The sequence below is a fragment of the Malaclemys terrapin genome, chromosome 2 (assembly GCF_027887155.1).
Source record: "Malaclemys terrapin pileata isolate rMalTer1 chromosome 2, rMalTer1.hap1, whole genome shotgun sequence".
Taxonomy (NCBI): Eukaryota; Metazoa; Chordata; order Testudines; family Emydidae; genus Malaclemys; species Malaclemys terrapin.
In genome coordinates, this window is record NC_071506.1 from 102,827,368 (window position 1) to 102,847,584 (window position 20,217).

Genomic DNA, 20,217 nt, shown 5'->3' on the forward strand with positions numbered 1-20,217 from the left:
TCCTCTGCTCTTCCTTAAGGAGTCTTCTGCACAGGGAACTTTTCACAAAGTTTCCAACACCAAACTTCTGGGGCTCCTTTTTTATTAATAATTTTTTTAAAGTAGTGTGTGGAAATTCTAATACGAAATTTCCCCCAAACGTTCTGGTAACCTTAATTGTGACCCACTAGATAGGCATACAAACTTTCAGATATGTGTGTCATTAATATAGGTGTTGAGGAGTTCTCAATCTAGGAGTCCTAACTCCTGGGGGGGAAAGGCTTGCTACCACCTCCCTTTCTTTTTGAGGTGGGGGGGATCCTGAAACTTTTTTCTAATGTATGTGGTATTTAAAAAATATCAATTTCATTTTAAAGACTTTTTTGAAAGAACTATTAGCCTCTTATAGGTTTTACGAATTGACCTCATTGAGTAACCCATGCATTTAACTTTCTACATATAAAGATAGAAGTTACTTGCAAAGCCTGAAACTGAAAACAAATATCTGATGCAACACTTTGAGCTCAGGAGTAAATTCAGAATAACTCTTCTGTTGTCTTCCAGAAAGTTACCTCAGATTTATACTAGCAACTAGTGTAATGGCTGGGAATATGCTAGGAGAGTATAGGCTACATAGTTACTTGTGTGTGTTGTATAATATTTGTGTTGTCTAATATTTAAATGAAAAATAAGCTAGCTCATATTTCTATTAAACCGAGTGAGCTCACATAGAATATTGTTTTTCTTCAAAGGAATTAATATCAGTTATTTAGCTGCTATGTTGATTTTATTTGTTCAGGTATTCTAAACTCTGTTCTAACAATTTAAACACCTTGGGCCTGATTTTCATAATTCTAGTTTCACACCTATATAATTCCATTGACTTGTGTAATATTATCATCAGGCCTCTTAAGTGTGTCCCTGACTTACTTAACCCCTTGTATTTGGAAAAAAGTAATCTTTTCTGAATATGCTTTAACATACTAGCTCCTTGCTCTTACTTTTAAGAGAACTGCTTAAGTATATGATGGTACATGTGTATGATGAATTTAAAAAAAGTTTTGAATAATTGAATAGTGTGCAAATGAAGCTCAAGAGGAAGGTAAAATATCTGTGTAAATATAAAGTTACCAAAAAAACCAAACCTTGGCCCAAAATTTTGCAATTTAGATTTCCCAAGTTAGGCATGTAAATGTGTATTTACGAATCTAGATAAAAGTGGCCTGATTTTCAGAGATTCAGAGTATCCTCAATGCCCATTGGGTTTAATGGGAAACTCTGAAAATCAGACCATTTGTGCCTAACTTTACACAATTAAGTTTGAAAATGTGGAGCTTATTTAATTAGATTAAATTGAAAAATGAATGTTTGACCCTGTGATTACATTAAATTATACTGAATGTTGTGGTTTCCAATGTCACTAAGATGGCTCAGGTGATTGAAGTAATTATTCAAAATTGATGGCTGGTCTTGTGAAAACCATTTAAAATGGATAGCTTCCAATCGAGGGTAGCATGTTTTTAAGAAAGCAAAAGATCTGTATAGACATAAAAGTTTTAGAAACCATTAATCTTTTCAGTATGCTCTGTGTACATGTTTATCAATTGTTCTTGTGTGTAACAGCTACATTACATTAAAGTAGTTAAAGAATGTTGGGTACCAATGCACAGTACCTGTTCACTAATGCCTTGAAGAGTTTTTGTTTGTGTCAGTGTAAAAATGTGGAGATTAAGTTGTAACATTAACTTTTTTTAGAAGGAAGTGTAAGCACAGAAATGTAACGAAGCTTCATTGCACAGTGTAAATTACATTAAAATAGAGTTCCTCTGAGTAGTGTTTCAAATATAAAAGTAAAATAAAAATACTGTCCATTGATCTAGCAGCATTATAGTAGAACTATATGCCTAAGAGTAATCCAGTAAAGAAACAGAGCTGTTTAACTTGTACTGTATTACCAAATGAGGACTTTCTAAAAGACAGCAGATAGCATCAATCTTGAGCACCCTCTGCTGACCAAACTGTGATATGGCAACCCTTTAGGAAATTGCTTGCTTATCTTTTAAGCTTTGAGGCAGACATTGTACTGTGGCAAAATATTGAAATGCATTACTAATGTTAAAAATGTTACTAATCATGCAACCAAAGTCATCAACCACCAAAGCTTGATTTCTAAAAGTGATAATTGTAGATTCAGGAATGTCTTGGGATAAAGCGGATACTTTTTTTCCAAGCTGGGTACAGTACTAGAAATAATGGGAAAACGAATAAAATTAAGATTAATAATCCATTGTATGATAAGCATGAGTTACCTTTCTTTTGGTTAAATTCACCTTGGTTTGTTTTTCCTTTGTGAAAGCTACAATTTACTTGAACATAGAGTAAGCAGTACTCTGTTAGGATAAAGCATATCACATACTTGAAAGAGAAGGAATAATTTTTAAAAAGTCATTGAAACTATCGTTGGTATTTTTAAACTTGGGTGCCTTTGTTTAGGCACCTAAATCCCTTATGTAGGCATCTAAATAAAAGACACAGGGAGCTTCTGTTGTGGTCAATATGACTAGTGAATGTTGAGCATCTCTGAAATTCAGGACACTTGTATTTAAATTATTTAGATGCCTGACTTTAAGAATATATGACAACAAGAAATCGGTTATGTTAATTTGCGGTAGGTAGAGAGGGGATGAAATGTGTAACCTTGTATTTTCGATTCCTGAGCAAAATTATAAATATTACCTGTTACCAAACTAGAAATAGATTTTTGAAAGAGATGATTGTATTATTAGTTAGTTCAAACATAGGTATCATGCAGATTACAAAAATAGCTCATTAACATAAAAGAAAATAACCAGAAATTGACAACTAATGAGTGGCCTAATTCTTAAAATGTATTGATTGTCCTTTGTGGAACAAACATGTCTGTTTTTAGGAATCTGTCATTAACCTATCTTGTTTTCTATAGCTATAGAAAAATTAAACATGCAAAACATGTTGTAACAAAATAAAGGCATGTAGTTCACTAGATACAAATTTTCTGGTAGATAACACGTATAATATTTTAAGGCACTATTACAGATCTCCATATCTGTTTAGCGTGCCTATTAAATTCAGGTTTTTAAGCACATGATTTACTATTCAAAATAGCACAAAGCAGTTCAGCACATTTCCAGATAATAGCTGGCACTATGAAATTATTGTGTGAAAGACAATGTAAAGGACACATACACTTTTGTAAGAGAATTCACACAAAATACACTTGAGAATCCATATTGGTGTTTTCTGGAACTTTTGTTATAAACATATACTCTAGTAGAATATATTATTATTATTATTATTATTTATTATTTATTATAAAGGCTAGTACAGAGTTCACCAATTTTTATGTAGTTTGCCAATGAAGACAAAAAGACAAAGGATCCTAAAACTACAGGACTTGTAATAACTTTGGCAACACTTTGGAAATGTTCCCTGCCTTGTCATTGCTCCCCCGAATGATTAGACAAAGGACTGTGATTTAAAAATTGACAAAACAGAGACAGTGGCTGATAGAAACTTTCTTCAATAAATGATCATTTTAGGTATTTCAAATGTTTCATTTTTCTGTTTTTTTTTTTTTTAATGTGCGTGTTTTCTCTTGATTTTGTACGTACTCATTAAAAGGATAAGGAAGGTATTGGTGCAGAACACAGCATATTATGCACACCATTTCACGCTGTTTGGTATTAATTGGGCACAATAAGATGAGTTAAGGGAAAATGTGTAAATTTAAGTTCCTTTCTTCTTGTTGGCTTGACTCAATCTTAAATTTAGATTTTTTTTTTCTTTAATCGGTTACCCAGTGTGTCCCCTTGTTTAACAAAGAAGTGCACAATATGAGAACTGAATCACAGGAGTTCTTTTGAAGTTATTACAGTTAATAACAAAAGTACATTTTATAGACTTTGCAATCTGAATTTGTAAATACAGGTTTAATAACAAATATTAAAATTTCAAATGGGATTGCAACATTCTAGTTTGTCATTTTATAGGGAGCCTTTCAAGTATAAGTTATTGAACCAATACATTCTGATGGTTAAAAAAAAACAACGCCTTTTTATTTAACAGATGACTAGTATGATAAACCAGAGTGCTTCAGATATGTGTGGCTGATATGCACTATGAACATAAAATACGTGTATGTGTTTGTGTGTGAGAGAGAGAATGAATAACTGTACACCAGCTATTTTCTAAATGAGAAACTTGTTTCTGTTTAACCAAGAATGTAAAGAAAGGGGCTGAGAAATGTGGATTAGGAAAATTGTGTATGAGCAAGCGTACAATGAAGTGTCTGAAATTACTATATTTTTATTTATCTGCCTTTCTTGGTATTCCTGCTACTTCAAAGTAGAGATGTAATTACTTTTAAGTTTGAAAAGAAAGAAAAATATCAATAGATATTTCTTGAATGAAACTTAGTGTTCAGTTCAGAGTCTGTTTTAGTAGTCAGGACATTTTCAGCTATTGAAATGCAAATGAGGGCCAAATCTGTTCCTACTATACATAACATGCAACTCCATTGCAGTCAATATGATGTTAGTCCAGAAGCTGACTGATGACTGCAATATAATTACTTTTGAAATAAACTTTATAGAAGGACATATCTCAAAAATGTGCTGTTTGGGGAAAAAAAAAAAAAAGTTTTATAGGTGAGGAACTATACAGGATCCTTTTGTGTATTTAGGCACATTGGAAGAATTATTCTGTAAGTAGTGTAAAAGCTGTGAAAAATGTTTTCATAAGATTAAACCTTACAGGACTGTTACGTCAAACATCTTTGTTTTTTGTTTTGTTTAATCAAAGTTTTTGTCACTTTCAACCTGTCTCACAAAAATTAAAATAAGTTGACTTTGTTGATGTAGTAGTGTGACTTGGGCCTTCTTGCTTTCTGATGTACCATTATAAAGTTACATTGTGAAGATTAGACCCTTTACTCCTTCATTGACTCAGACATAAATAAAATAAAAAAATAGACTGATAGATTGGGGGTTTGTTTTGTTTAAGCAGGAGAATATCATATTTATCCTTTTTTGTTGGTATAAGCCATTATTTTACTGAGAACCATTAGCTATTTAAAACTTGGTACATAAATTAAAGAGGAGCTAAATGGATTTGTGATTGTTGCCATTAGTAGCATTTTAGATTATACAAGCAATTATTGTGTTCATTATCCTAGAGCAGCCCCTTTGCAAAACTATTGTGTCTGTCTTAGACATTATGTACAAATTTTCCCTAGGAGATTAAAATTTCCAGTGGCGTATTTAATTTTGTTATCACAGTTATTTCAAACAGGACAAATATTAAGACAAGCAGAAGAAATTTGTTTTACAAATATAGGAAATTGTAATAAATGTTGAAAATTACTCAGTATACTTAATTCACCTTTCTCTTATTTAGCCATAATTACTTATTCTGGTTATGAATATTTTAGGGGCAGAACAGGTTCTTATGACTATGAAAAGCTTCATTCTTTCATGGGTAGTTTGTTAGAAGTCTCTTGATAAAAGCACAATTGATGAGGTATATATTGAAATATGATCTTCCCTAATTCACCTACATTACAGTATATTTAAAAAGAAATTGATTAATTATTTTTTCTTCAAAATGTGAGACCTGAATAAAATAGAGAATAGTTTGATTGCAGAAATTACTGTACAGTAACATTATAGTATAAAACGGTTTACATTAGTGTGTGTTATATATATGTAATTCCAGGAGAGAATTTTTGAGGAATGCAGTATGCAGTTTAAATAATTCATTTTTTCCCCATATATATCCTCCTCTTTTGAATGGGCATCACATGTAAAGTTGATTTCACTGTGAATAGCAAATAGAAATGTTAAGATTGTCTAATGACAGTAATGTAATGTGCAGACTAGTGGGGACTGGAGAAGTTGTATAACAATTAATCACTATACCTGAAAAGACTTTTTTTTACTGTGTACTTGAAAAAAATATTTTACCTCAAAGTTTTCTTCTTGCTTTAAACACTGTTCCAACAACATTGTAGTTGGATTTCAAACTCTTATGTTCACATCCATCTTCATCAATTAGAAAGGTATTAATGCTTTGAATTAGCTACATATCAATGTGCAGTGGACTACATTTAATGTTTCTGTCCTATGAGTGGCATTTTTTCAAAAGAAACTTTGTATTCATTTCTGTTAGTTTTTGTCTTGGCTTTTACAGTCTTTCACTGCTATGATGCAGGAAAAAAAGTGAGGTAGTGGTTATGCATATTGCAAGACAGTGATTCTTTATTTTATTACAAAAAAAGACCAACTCTAGAAGGCCAGATTAAATCATTCCTTTCACTTTTTAATGGGATTTGGATGAATAGAGTAAAATATGCACTTTGCATTCATTGATAGCATCTTTAGGTTGAGGTAATTGAGTCTTTTTTCCCTGACTGAATGAATAATGACTTCATCTGATCCTCAGCGAGGCCTGAAACTTAGACCGCCTTTGTCAACGCAAAAAGATCTGGGCTTTGAAACATGCTCTACTTCCCTGGCTTAATTTTTCTTCATTTTAATCCAAAAACCTATTTTTCTCAATAATTCAAGCATAAACTATGTAGTAGTTGAAGCAGCGGAAATTGCAAGATATTTGTCCTCGTTGGGCTGCTTTTTAAATGCAGCTGATAAATCAGCCGCTGTGGTCTTCAGCTGCCTAGTTCTCAAGGGAAGGGACAGCCCATGCTCAGGCAAGAATGCTGGAATTTTTCAGAACTATTTAAAAATAGTTTCTTTACAGATTGTTTATCTAGGAAAGTGTTATGTTTTACTGTCCTTGCTGGCAGGGTCTAAAGATCAAAGGGCCTCTGCGATGGGGCTTAGGCATGTCTTGCTGACATAATTTTCCCACATATTTTACTGACTAAAAGATGATCCAAATAAGTGGATCTCAAATAGTTAGCATATAATATACATTATTGGAATAGTGGGAATCTTAGTTACACAGTTTTAAAAATATCTTTTCATTAGAAACATGGTAGCTGATGGGAGATCTACTGGCATGATACCTTATTTAGGATAATGCTTATCAGAGAGATTTGAATATATTTTCTTTTTTACTTATGGAAAACCTGGGTTCTATTTTGCCATTTTAAATCACAATCAATAGACATGCCATTTTAAATTGATTTTTATTTATCTCAATACTTATGAAAAGCTTCTTTAGTAATAAGATGGATTTTTTATAATAAATAACTGTTTTTAAAAAAAGGTCAGAGAAAAATTGATGGAATAAGGTTAGATTTCCAAAATGGTATTTCTTCTAAAGTAGTACTGTATGCTTACAAATTACAGGTAGTGTTAATGTCTCTCATATCTTTTGTATTACTTCATATCTGACTTATGATTCTCAACTCTACCAAGTCTGGTGGTCTTACACCAGCAAATGAACAGCACATGTTACAAAGAAATCATGTAGATTCAATAGTTTTGCGCAAAAGAAATTCTGATCTGAATACGTGATAGAAGGAAATAACTCCCCACCACCCCACAAGGTGGTGGTCTCCATGTCAGATATAAGGTAACTCAAAAGACATTTGTGGGACAGTTCGCTCTGTGACTGTTGGAAGTATTATTGGCCTGTAAACAGAAAACTTCTGTCTCATGCAAATGTGGAACAATATTCAGATTTTGTTATTCCAATTCAGTTGAACATAATTAAAACAGATTTCAAATAAGTATTAGTGGCCTTCTAGTTTCTAATTGAATAATTGCATAAGGTGTCAATATGTGAATGATTTATGGTTAACTTGTATTTACTGATTTATATTGCTTCCTTTAGGTTGGTTTACTGGATCTTGAACTGAATCAACTGACCAAAGCCCTGTTTTTGGCTCTAGTTGCCCTTTCAATTGTTATGGTAACCTTGCAAGGATTTGTAGGCCCATGGTACCGCAACCTTTTTCGGTTCCTCCTCCTGTTTTCCTATATCATCCCTATCAGGTATGTATAAGAACAAGAGAGAAACACAGATGTCTAATTTCACTGAATGAGGCTTTCTTGAAATTTATACTTAGTTCTCATTGTGAAGGAAATTGATCTTACCAGGAAGCTGAAGGAGAAGGTGCCAACAAATCTGCTGATTCTTTAAGGATCACTCTACAGAAAACAATACTGTTGTATTTTTTTGTATAATCTTCATCTTGCAGGAGTAATCAGGATATCTAATCCTTTTACTAGCATAAATATATTAATAAGGATACAATCTTGGTATATCAGAGGATATAGTTTTAGAAAACATGTGTATCTGAATGAAGTATTTGATTTATTTTGGCATTTGTAATTTCTAATGCCTTTTCAATTATTTAAAGTGTTCTGGTCTTGCTAGTTAAAATACTGAATAAAAACATAACTTTTTTTACTACACTAATGTATATTGAATATAGCTTAATAGCTGTATAATACAGATGCTCTTTTGCAAGAGCTTTTTTTAACAAGTGTTAGAGACTGTAACCAAATAAAAACTTTTCCTAAATTAATTAGTTCATTAAGCATGAGTACAGTATATTCAAACTGCAGATAAACTAGAACACGAACATAAGTATTTGTGATCTTGTGTTCTACAGAATGTAAAGCTCGCAACAAGAAGCTTTACATAGCTAAGAATATTTTTTCCCTTTCTGATAAAGTTTGCGTTAGCAGAAATGAGAAATAAGTCAAGTCAAGATAAAGATAATTGTTACCATTTAAGCACCAATGATGGACTCAATGCTATACAAGACACAAAAATAAATATAGTCACTACCCTGGGAACTTTCAGAAAAGTAGGTAAATCCAGGTTTTGGTATACCATAATATTTTAAAGGAGAACAAAGAATTTTCTGTGCAGTATTGGAAGAAGATGAAGGGCCTCTGGGTATCCTATCTTTGTCCAAAAGCACCACTCCCTGGCATGGATTTTGTAAGGTCACATATGTGTATGGTTGGAACAGTCTCAAACAGTTTGACTCTCAACTATGACCTGTTTTACGCTCAGTTGGTAAATGTATCTACACCTCTACCCTAGTATAACGCGACCCGATATAACACAAATTCGGATATAACGTGGTAAAACAGCGCTGCGGGGGGGGGGCGGGGCTGCGCACTCCGGCAGATCAAAGTATGTTCGATATAATGCGGTTTCACCTATAATGCAGTAAGATTTTTTGGCTCCCGAGGACAGCGTTATATTGGGGTAGAGGTGTATTTTAAAAATTCTGAAACTTCTTTTTAAAAAAAAAAAAAAAAGACTTGAATATACTGTGCATGAAGATGGGAACTAAATATATTTGTCAAATGGAAAGGGGCACAGTTAGATAGGGAAATAGTATTTTATAGATTTTAGGAGAATATTGGAAGCAGTAAAAATTTGAGGTTTCTTTTAAGTAGTATATAAACTAAAATTTATTATTGACAGCATTCCTTTATTGTGCAACCAAAAATATTTGTTCTCTGTGCGTATTGTGTGCACTATTAACCCATCTACGTATGTGAACAAATCCTTTAAACCAAGACTCTTGAACCTGTTGCAGAATTCCAGAGCTGCTGCTGTTAAATCCTTGATCTCTAATCAAGGAACTGAATTTATAGGAAACCAGGAAGGATCCTCAGTTTATCTTCAATACATCTATAGTGTTGATCTTTTCCAGAATTAGCAGAGGCCCACAAAAAGTGTGACCTTAAGCCAAACAAAAAAAATTATCTCACCAATAAGCGCCTCAATTTTCGGTGTGTCCTGCGCAGTTAAGCTATACATAGCAATTAAATAGAATTTCTGCTAACTTCAGTGCAGTTAAGCACTGAAACCAGAAGATGCATGCAAATATTAACCAGCAGGCTCTCTACCCATATATGAGACTCTCCGAAAGTGTGGCCGGAACCTCATTTTGCTTACCAGCCCTTCATAGCTAAGTGCCGACTCTACTACCACTGATCATCACCTACTGTTCCTAGTGTCAGACTTATTGACTCCTTTAAGTGTTTCTGGTTTGCCTGTTAACTTAGCATTTATGTCCCAAGAAGTTCTCCTCCTCTCTCTAGTTAAATTGTTGTTTGTTGTCTAATGGTTACAATTAAACTGACATTTCACTGTAAATCTACATTTCTGAAACAAGAGGCAAATGAAATCTTTCAACGTTTTGGCAGCCAAGCATGATGATTTGCTGTCAGGCCCAAGTCCTGCTTTGTTTCTTTGCAGAGCACTGGCTATGCTTTTTTCCTCCTTTTTACTGGGAGTGTTTGAACTCCTATATGAAAGTGCTCTAAAATGAAGAATTTGGGGCGGGGGGAGGAAAGAGAGGCATCTTTCTATTGCCGGATTGTATAAAAACTCCCTGTTACTTCTTGTGAGGTGCCACTGTCTGGCATGTATTAATTTTCTGTTACTGAATATTGAAGGGTTTTAACTACCCTATTGAGGCAAAAAGTGCCTGTATTTCTTAAAAAGTTGTGGGTGTAGGTTGTCATCTCTCTGTGAACATGCAAACTAAGGAAGGTTTGGAGAAGTTTATAGGGGGTTGTCTGCTGGGAAAAAGCTAGTGTTATTCCACAAGAGCCTTCGTTTTAAGCCAACAGTTATAAAAATATATAGAGGGCAGATATATCTTGTCACAGGGTTAAATTGGGGGCGGTTGCTTGTTAACATACTGAATTCTTATGTACTAACCCTGTGCCCTCCTCTGTGAGCATGAGTGGTCCTAGATGAGGCTCAACTAGAGCGGAGCACATACAGGGTATGCATAGCCCCTGATATAAGGCTTAACTTCGTAGTAGCTCCGTTGAGGGCAAGATCTGATCCCCTTCACTCCATAAAAGAGCAGCTTGTGTGCTGCAATAGCACTATAGAGGGTCTCTGCGGTAACTTGATTGCTTGCAGAGGATCATTCTGTCACATCTGCACTCCTGCAGGAGCACCTGTTATAACTGTATTTTCTCAGCCCAGGAAGGAGGAACTGCTCCTTCCATGACCAGGTAGCAGATTTCATTTTCTCCATTTGCAATATACTGTCCTGGCATATAGCTTTGAATGCTATTTTGAATTTTTTTCAACTACCTTTTCTGATTGTGTAATAGGATTAGTTATATCAAGTACATGAGATAGCGTTTCTTGTCAGACTATCAGGAAAGATATATTTTTGAGATCTGAGATGTGACATATTGATATCTGAAGGAAGAGCAGATGGGAATCTAGCAGAGAATAGACTGTCTTCTCCAACATACACATCTACTCCCACACTGACTTTTTTTTTATCTTGAGTCAGCCCTGCATAAGGTCACCACCCACTCTCTCAACAAAATAAACAGCTCAGATCATATTGTTGTTCAAATATCACTACACTTCTCTTCCTCTCCTCAGAATGTTAGACATGGAAGGTGAAGATTGACCTATTCTCAGGCTTGTACTTGAACTGTAAACCTCCTGGGATCATAATTCCGAGAATAAAAATAATGAAGAGGCAGGAGTTGTCTTCTCTCTCACTGTGAGATGCTTTTAAAACAGTTATATGGGGGGAAATAATTGAGCTCTTCTCCATAGGTAAAGGAAATCAGCTGGAGGGAAAAGCTGGCTGTTAGAAACAGAATATATTCATACTGGGAACTGTTCTGGTGTCTCTATTGGTTAATACACATAGAGAGTTCAGCAAAACTTTAAATGAAAAAAATATATTTGATTCATCTGGCCTAGAATAGGTTTTTCCACTTCAGCAATTAAGCAGGTTATCATTTATGGCCATATGTCTTTGGAAAAGGGCACATAGATAAAACATGAAGGTGAATAGGGTAGAGGAGACAGGTCGTTGACCAACATTGAAGGAGCCATCCAGTCTTTCCACTGAGCCCTATTGATATAAAGTGGTGGAACTTATGGGAGATGTCAGCATTTCACTATATCTTTAGGCTCCCTGCTACGTCAGAGGCAGGCAGAGGAGCATTAAAACATATTGTAGATTTCTGTGGAGTCATTGTGAGCATTTAAGCATTTATGATTTCCCCAATGACAGTAGGTAGTACTGGTTGTTATCAGCTATACTACACAGTGTCTATAATGTGGCTGGCAGCTGTGGCATTATTAGGTAGCCTTAAAACCCATTAGCCCATAACAACAAACAACCTCTGCAGATGCTGCTCAAGGGCTTCCTGTCTTTCCTTTTCTTTATTTTTGATTTTCCTACAATATAACCTGTTTCTCCAGCAAATATCTCCATGGTTTGGCAATGGCAACATGCAGCACTTGACTCCAGTTTAATTAATGGCCTGTTAAAGTGCATCAAAATTATTTTGCAAGAAATTGGACGTAACCATTGAAGATGCCATGGAACTAAGTAAGCTTCAGCTACCTAATCAGAAGGAGAAAAATTTAAGAATGCCTGGGAACTGTTGTGGGAACATCTCCTTTATTTTGTATGATTTTATTATGTCACATTTTATTCATCTCTTGACATTAGTCTGTCCTTACAATCTCTCCTGATATGAAAGTCTCACCAGGCATCCATTCATTGTCCTCCATGTTTGTCCACCCTCCTATATTTTTTTTGTATCTTATTTGAGATAAGATGGCCAGAACTGGAAAAAGTTTTCTAGGAGAGAGTATACCAATTAGTATATTATATGCAATTTTCAATATTTTCTGTCCCATTCTTTATAACATACATTCTCACATTTTGATTGAGTTCTAATGGCCACCGTACACTGAGACTAGGTTTTTCCACAGACCTGTCCACAATGATATCTTTGTCTTCTCTGGGTACAGAACCCAGCAATATGTGTGAGTAGCTTGCATTTTTCACTCCAATGTGCATAACTTCGGATTTATCAACATGGAATTTCATCTTCCAGTGTATTATCCATTCAAATAACTTGGTTAAGTCTCAAGAGGTTCCTCAGTCGTCTTTAGCGTAAATACTTTTGTCATATGAAAGCTTTGCCTCCTAAATGTACATACTGGCCTGTTCTACACTATGAGTTTAGTTCAAATTTAGCAGCGTTAAATCGAATTAACCCTGCACTCGTCCACACAACTAAGCCATTTACTTCGGCATAAAGGGCTTTTAAAATCGAATTCTGTACTCCTCCCCGACGAGGGGAGTAGCGCCGAAATCGACATTGCCATTTCGAATTAGGGTTAGTGTGGCTGCAATTCGATGGTATTAGTCTCCGGGAGCTATCCCACAGTGCACCATTGTGACCGCTCTGGACAGCAATCTGAACTCGGATGCACTGGCCAGGTAGACAGGAAAATCCCCGCAAACTTTTGAATTTCATTTCCTGTTTGCCCACTGTGGAGCGCTGATCAGCACAGGTGACCATGCAGAGCTCATCAGCACAGCCACAATCAAAAAAGAGCTCCAGCATGGACCATATGGGAGATACTGAATCTGATCTCTATATGGGGAGATGAATCTGTTCTATCAGAACTCTGTTCCAAAAGACAAAATGCCAAAACATTAGAAAAAATCTTCAAGGCCACGATGGACGGAGGCCACAACAGGGACTCAACACAGTGCTGCGTGAAACTTAAGGAGCTGAGACAAGCGTACCAGAAAGCCAAAGAATCAAATGGACGCTCACAGAGGGAGGGGCGACTGACGACTGTAGCTATCCCACAGTTCCCACACTCTCCGAAAACCATTTGAATTCTGGGTTGAGCTCCCAATGCCTGAAGGGTCAAAAACATTGTTGCGGGTGGTTCAGGGTATATGTCGTCACGTCCCCCCTCCTCCCCGTGAAAGCAATGGGGAAAAAATCGTTTCTCGCCTTTTTTCATTGTCACCGTATGTCTACTGGATGTTGCTGGCAGACGCAGTGCTGCAGCGATACACAGCAGCATTGTCTTGCCTTGTTGACGGCAAACAGTGCAGTATGACTGGTAACCGTCATCGTCGTCCCGTGGGTGCTCCTGGCTGGCCTCGGTGAGGTCGGTCGGGGCACCTGGACAAAAAAGGGAATGACTCCAGGGCATTCTCTTCTTTAAGTTTTGTGTAATGGAGATTCAGTCCTGCCTGGAATATCATGCCAGCTGGAAGCTTCTGCCTCAGGCTGCTCTCCCAGTCGGCAGCACCGCATGGTCGCACCTGCCCCAGCCTACCCCTTGCTCCCAGGGCTCACAATCAGATACTTAGACCTCTACATTTTGCTGCAAATAAAAAAATAAAGCTGCTGTTTAGAACTGTCCCCCAACATACATATCCTGGGACATTTTGCATTTTACCAGTGTCAACCAAAGGCCCACACACAAATGGAGATTCAGTCCTGCCTGTGCTTCTATCCTAGTGCTTATCACAGATTCCCATTTTCAGCTATAGGCTGAGCAAGTGCAGAATGGTGGTTCTCGACTTCACTGTAAGCCAACTGCCCTCCCCTCCCCCCTTTGATCTCTGCTTGCAGAGGCAATAAAGTCAGTGTTGTTTCAAATTCATGCATTCTTTATTACTTCATCGCACAAATGGGGAGATAACTGCCAAGGTTGCCCGGGAGGGGTGGGAGTGGAGGGAAGCAATGGGTGGGGTTGTTGTAGGGGCACCCCCTAGAATGGCATGCAGCTCATCATTTCTGCAGGATGTCTGGGGCTCTGATCTGGAGCGGCCATTTGCCTCTCTGGTTCTTTAGTAGGCTTGCCTGATATTCTAGGCAGGACTGACTCTCCATTAGACCAAACTTAAAGAAGAGAATGACCTCGGGAATCATTCCCATTTTTGTCCAGGCACCCCCAACCGACCTCACCGAGGCCGGCCAGGAGCACTCATGACAGCAGCAGACGGTACAGTATGACTGGTAACCGTCTTTGCCAACTTGCAAAGCAGCAGATGGTACAGTATGGCTGGTAACCGTCTCTGCTAACCTGCAAAGGCAAGGGGATGCTGCTGTGTAGTGCTGCAGTACCGCGTCTGTCAGCAGCATCCAGTAGACATACAGTGACAGTGAAAAAAGGCTGAACGGGCTCCATGGTTACTGTGCTATGGCGTCTGCCTGGGCAATCCAGGGAAAAGGGCGCAAAATGATTGTCTGCCGTTGCTTCCACGGATGGAGGATTGATTGGCGACATTTACGCATAACCACCCGTGACAAATTTTTGGCCCCGTCAGGCATTGGGATCACAACCCAGAATTCCAATGGGCAGGAGAGACTGCGGGAACTATGGGATCGCTACCCACAGTGCAACGCTCCAGAAGTCGACGCTAGCCTCGGTACATGGACCACACCGTCGAATTAATGTGTGGCAGCATGCACTCGACTTTATACAATTGGTTGCCAAAAATCAAATTCTGTAAATTCGGAGTAATCCCGTAGTGTAGACTGCTCCCCATGGCAGAAGTGCTTCATATATATCATATGAGATATCAAGACAGAATTCATGATGAGGTTATGTGGCATAAAGGGTTTATTGTCATAAGATTGAGATGTCCACATTACTTGTGAGAGGCTTTTCTACTCATGAGTTAAAGGAGGCCATCCCAATGAGTTTATATGAACCTTTATATCACTCCATGTCATGTGTTCTGTATATTCCATATGTTTTAAAAAAAAATTATACAAAGGATTTAAGCAGTTATAACTAGTTTTGTATTTTCCCATCTGTAGCCTAGGTCACTTAATTGCAGTACTGTGAAACTAATTGTGCAGTTCTTTGAGGGAGAGAAGAAATTAATAAAATCTCCTTTATACATACTTGAAGTATTATAGATATTCTATATATAAAAATATCATGACTTTAAAATATTACATTTAAGGACTGTTCAGCGCTAAAGATATATGCCCAACTGACTGGATATAAATTCTAAATGTGTTCCATTGCAAAGCTGGGAAGCTCCCCTTTCCAGTCATATAAAGAAGAACAGGAGTACTTGTGGCACCTTAGAGACTAACAAATTTATTAGAGCATAAGCTTTCGTGGACTACAGCCCACTTCTTCGGATGCATCCGAAGAAGTGGGCTGTAGTCCACGAAAGCTTATGCTCTAATAAATTTGTTAGTCTCTAAGGTGCCACAAGTACTCCTGTTCTTCTTTTTGCGGATACAGACTAACACGGCTGTTACTCTGAAACCAGTCATATAAAGTTTCAGTTCCTAACCCTACAGGGTTAGGAGACATCAAATCATAAGACTATCGCTGGTCCAGGGCCTGAATATTATCCATCGTGTACCAGTATTCTTGTACTGGTCATCTGCTCCAGTGTTTATTTTTTGTTTTTAAGACAACCTCTCTCTGCTGCAGTATTTGTTTTTGAAAGCTTTTCTGTTTGATAACTTTCCCCATGGTTTCTTTTCTCCCATTTTTGCTCTCATTTCCATTTTGTTCTTTCTTTCCTCCATGTGTCTTTTCAACCCTTTTTGTCTCTCCCTTTCTCCCTGCTTTCCCTTTCTTCCCTTACTTTTAATCTCCACTCCTGCCACTTCCCCCTTTTTGTCTACTCTCTCTCCATTTGTTCCCTTTAACCCTCCCCATTCGTCCCCTCAAATACATGTTTTCTTCTGCCATCCATTTTAGCCCTCCACCCTCTTACCAGGTCTGAGAATGTCTGAGTGGCAGCTCAGTTTGCTCCTCTCCTGCTGTCTCAGTGAACTCTGATGCAGCCTCCACTGCACAATTCCCCTTCTGGCTCATCTGTAGCAAGAGGCACCAGCCAAAATTCCTGCTGTGCTTCATTAACTTAATGGGTAGGACCACACTGAGGCCTCAAACCAGGGCTTGGGAGATCTCTGCTGGCATTGTTGAGGGCCCTGATTGTGCTATCGGGATAGCGTCCAATTCTCACCATCCAGTTCTCTGGCTTAGTTCAGATGCAGTGATCTCACTTTTGGGTTTTCCCTTTATCTTTAACCATAGTATTACAATATTCCTGATAGTTTCCCATGTTCAGATATTGGGTGAGGATGCCTTGGGGAAACTGGTGGCCCTCATAGTTTGCTGGGTGTGGAATGGCAAGTTCAGGTGTTAGTCACCTCTTACCTGTTCACAAAGAGGCGGGAAAGAGATGGATCCCCTTGTCATTGCCAAATGCCTCAACTGACTCCTGAGTTCTAAAACTTCCCATGCTTCCTAGGTGCTAAAATCTCCACCTTCCCTCTGACATCTTCTGTAGTGTATTGAAAACTGGGAGAAGACACAGACATATTTATTAAATATGAAAATAAATAATATAAAAATACTGGTCTGTTTGCATTATTTGCGTATCATATTTACCTAAATTAAAAATGGATATTTCATATTTATCTGCCAAAGAAACCTGTAGGCTCACCACAGAATTTAGGTCAGTTTATTTCAACCCATCCTTTGGGCTGCTGAAGAAAGAAGAGAGGATGAAAAAGGAAGAATTTATGCAGTATCCAGGCTAGTCAGGGGTAATGGGACAAACAGCAAAAGGAAAGGTAGCTCTGAATATAGGGGAAATCTGGTGTGAGATTTATTGGACTAAACTCAGAGCGGAATTGATGAAAACTGTATTGCTTGGGACATTGAAAACAAGACTAGGGATATCACATCACTAGAAAGTCCTTCAATGTTAGGGGGTAGAATAAGTTCCCTAATAGCTGTTCTCCATCTCTTGGTTTTTCTGATTAACTTTGGTGTAAGATATCAGATAGGTTTTGGTACATAAAAATTTATTCCAACGTACACAGTTGCAAGAAATTGATCCCCAAAGTTCTTAATGAGATTATTAACTCATCTCAGTAATATGTCTCTCTAACATTTGCTACAAGAGATTTTTCTTTTCCTGTTATAACAGTCCTTTTAGAAGCAATGAATATCAGTAAAGCTAACAATAATTTCTCCCAATACATTTTAATATTTTGTTCCACTGTTCCTTTGGGTACTCCCCCATGTGATATATCATTACCCTCTGAATAACCTTTCCTGATAACAATCATTCATCTTTCCCTCGATTATACCTCCTTTCCTACCTCATCCTCAGATCTCAAAATCATTGTCCTTATGTATTCCGATTTAGTTTTTCAAAGCAGTCTGGAAGAATATGAAATCTCAATTTTTAATTTAGGTAAATATGGTACTCTATTTTCTTTTAAAGATAATAGAAGTTGTGTCTAAATCTCCTAGACTGCTTTAAAATTTCAGCCCCTGCCTCTCCGGTATTCTGCCTGTAACATTAATTTCCACTAGCCGGACTGTGTGTTCTGTCTTGTAGAGTCCAAAATCACATATGAATATGTCGCCAATAACATATCAACCTGTGTAATTCTGAAAACCAATGATCTCTTAGCCAGCAAGTCAAAACCATTGGACATGTTAGGAAGGAAGTCTCAGTTGACTTTTTTCTTTGAGGATGATTAACTACTAGACTTTCTCAGCTCACTACGTCTGTCTCTGGGATAAACTTATTTTTCATTGAGCATATCCAAGAAACCCATAAAAAGGAGATCTGAGATCACCTTGCCATTTCTTGGTGATATTTCATCACTTCCTATTGCATATATAACAGGGGTGGCCAAACCATGGCTCGCGAGCTAATGCAGCTCTTTTACAGTTAAAATGTGGCTTGAGGAGGCCCAACATTCTCCACCTACCAGACTTGGGGGTGGGGGAGATCGGGACCTCTGCCTTGCAACAAGGTGGTGCGGTAAGTGCTTGTACCCCTGCAGGTATGCCCCGGCTCTCTAACATCTGAAGATTGTCGTATGCAGCTTGGAGGGTCAGTAAGTTTGTCCACCCCTGGTATATAACCATATATTAGTTAGGGATGTAAGATCTATTACTGTTCACTCTCATCGTAGACCAGAAGTTTGTGTCTTTCTGAAGAGGTTGAAATAAGGGGTTGAATTTTTTTCTGTAAGCGACAAGACTTCTTTATTTCAGTGCTTGCGGGAAACACCTGAAGGAAGTTAAATGAAGTGCCTTTTCCCTGTTTTTCACTCAGTTGCCATACAGGAATCCAAGGCCCTTTTCCTCTCTGGTCCTTGAAGTAAATTTCACCAAGGGGCATCAACTGAAACCACAAATGTTATTTTCTAATGGAGTACAGTGCTTCTGTGTGAAAAGAGCTCAGTAGTAGTAGTAGTATCAATTATTTGTATTAGCACAGCACCTAGAAGCCTTAGTAATTGACCAGGACCCTATGGTGCTAGGCACTGAATAAACACACAACCTATTTCCTATCTTCTTTGAGAATCATCCATCCCATTTGCTTGGGGCAGAGAATTAGCTCAAATCAGAGTGTGCTAGAGATCATTTAGAAAGGATAAGCTATCCAGTTTACTTCCCTGCCTTCTGTATTCCAAAATAGTTCTAGTTTGGTGACCTTAGGACACGTTGGAATTCCTATTTGTTTTTCCTAGCTGTGAGCGATTGGGAAGATTCTGGTGCAAAATTTTAAAGAATTTAAAGATTATTTGAGCTGTTGGATTGTGTATGTTAAATGTTAGATAAAGGGGATTACTGGAGTAGTCTGTTTTTATAATTGTATTTTTAAAATGTGTCAAGGAGTGCTTAAAGCAGAAAAAAAGGCACTCTTTTAAAATGATTGCATAAATTAAGTACATGCCAACTTGTTCCCCGTCCCTTTTCAAAGATGCCTCTCAAGCAACTTCTGAAAGAATATGCTGTGGCCCTGTTTGTCTTTCTAAATGTCAGGTAATGGTTGCACAGCATCTCAAGCTTCTGGAAATCCATGTATATCTATGCTTGTCCCTCTGGCTCTATAGATCCTCTGCAAGAGTGGTGTCCAGATTTTTCACGCTCAGGGCCAAATATATTATTTAAGAAAGGGCAAGGGTCCTCAATTAATACTTGAAGGTAGATTCTCTGCTTTGTTCCATTTCCTTGTTCCACTCAGGTGGTGCAAAGGAAGTAGAAACCACCTGAAGTATCCTGCTGGGAATTCCCCTGGCATTTCAGCCAACATAGCCTGTTCTTATGCCTCCCTCCTCACAGTTCCTGGTGCAAAGGGGTGTGTTGGAGTGGGAAAGGGGAATGGATAGAGCACACTGTGCTCTAGCTTATTCTTAGCTAGTGTGCAACACCTAGGGGACTGTTACTAGCTGTTGCTAGTTAAAGAGGCCCCAGGCCATTCTTCTCTATATGAGGGCTGTAGCAGAGAATCAGGGAGCTGTAACTGGTGGGTGGATTTCAGCTTCTCCTATTTTTCCCCATCCTGGTCTTCCCATAGGTGGTTGACGGGAATAGGGGAGCTATCCTGTACTAGGCACTTTTGTAGGGTAAGGTCAAGCTCTTTTCTGTGTCCCTTTGGCTCCCATA

General features: G+C 37.7%; 1 protein-coding gene across 3 annotated transcripts in view; it reads left to right on the forward strand.

Moving 5' to 3' along the window:
• The window catches only part of ATP9B (ATPase phospholipid transporting 9B (putative)), a 291,535-nt gene that overhangs the window by 190,445 nt on the left and 80,873 nt on the right, over window positions 1–20,217 (forward strand). For all 3 annotated transcript variants that reach the window (XM_054019115.1, XM_054019116.1, XM_054019117.1), the window contains exon 12: window positions 7,813–7,973. In XM_054019115.1, the coding sequence (XP_053875090.1) occupies window positions 7,813–7,973 (161 nt within the window). The remainder of the gene's footprint in view (window positions 1–7,812; window positions 7,974–20,217) is intronic.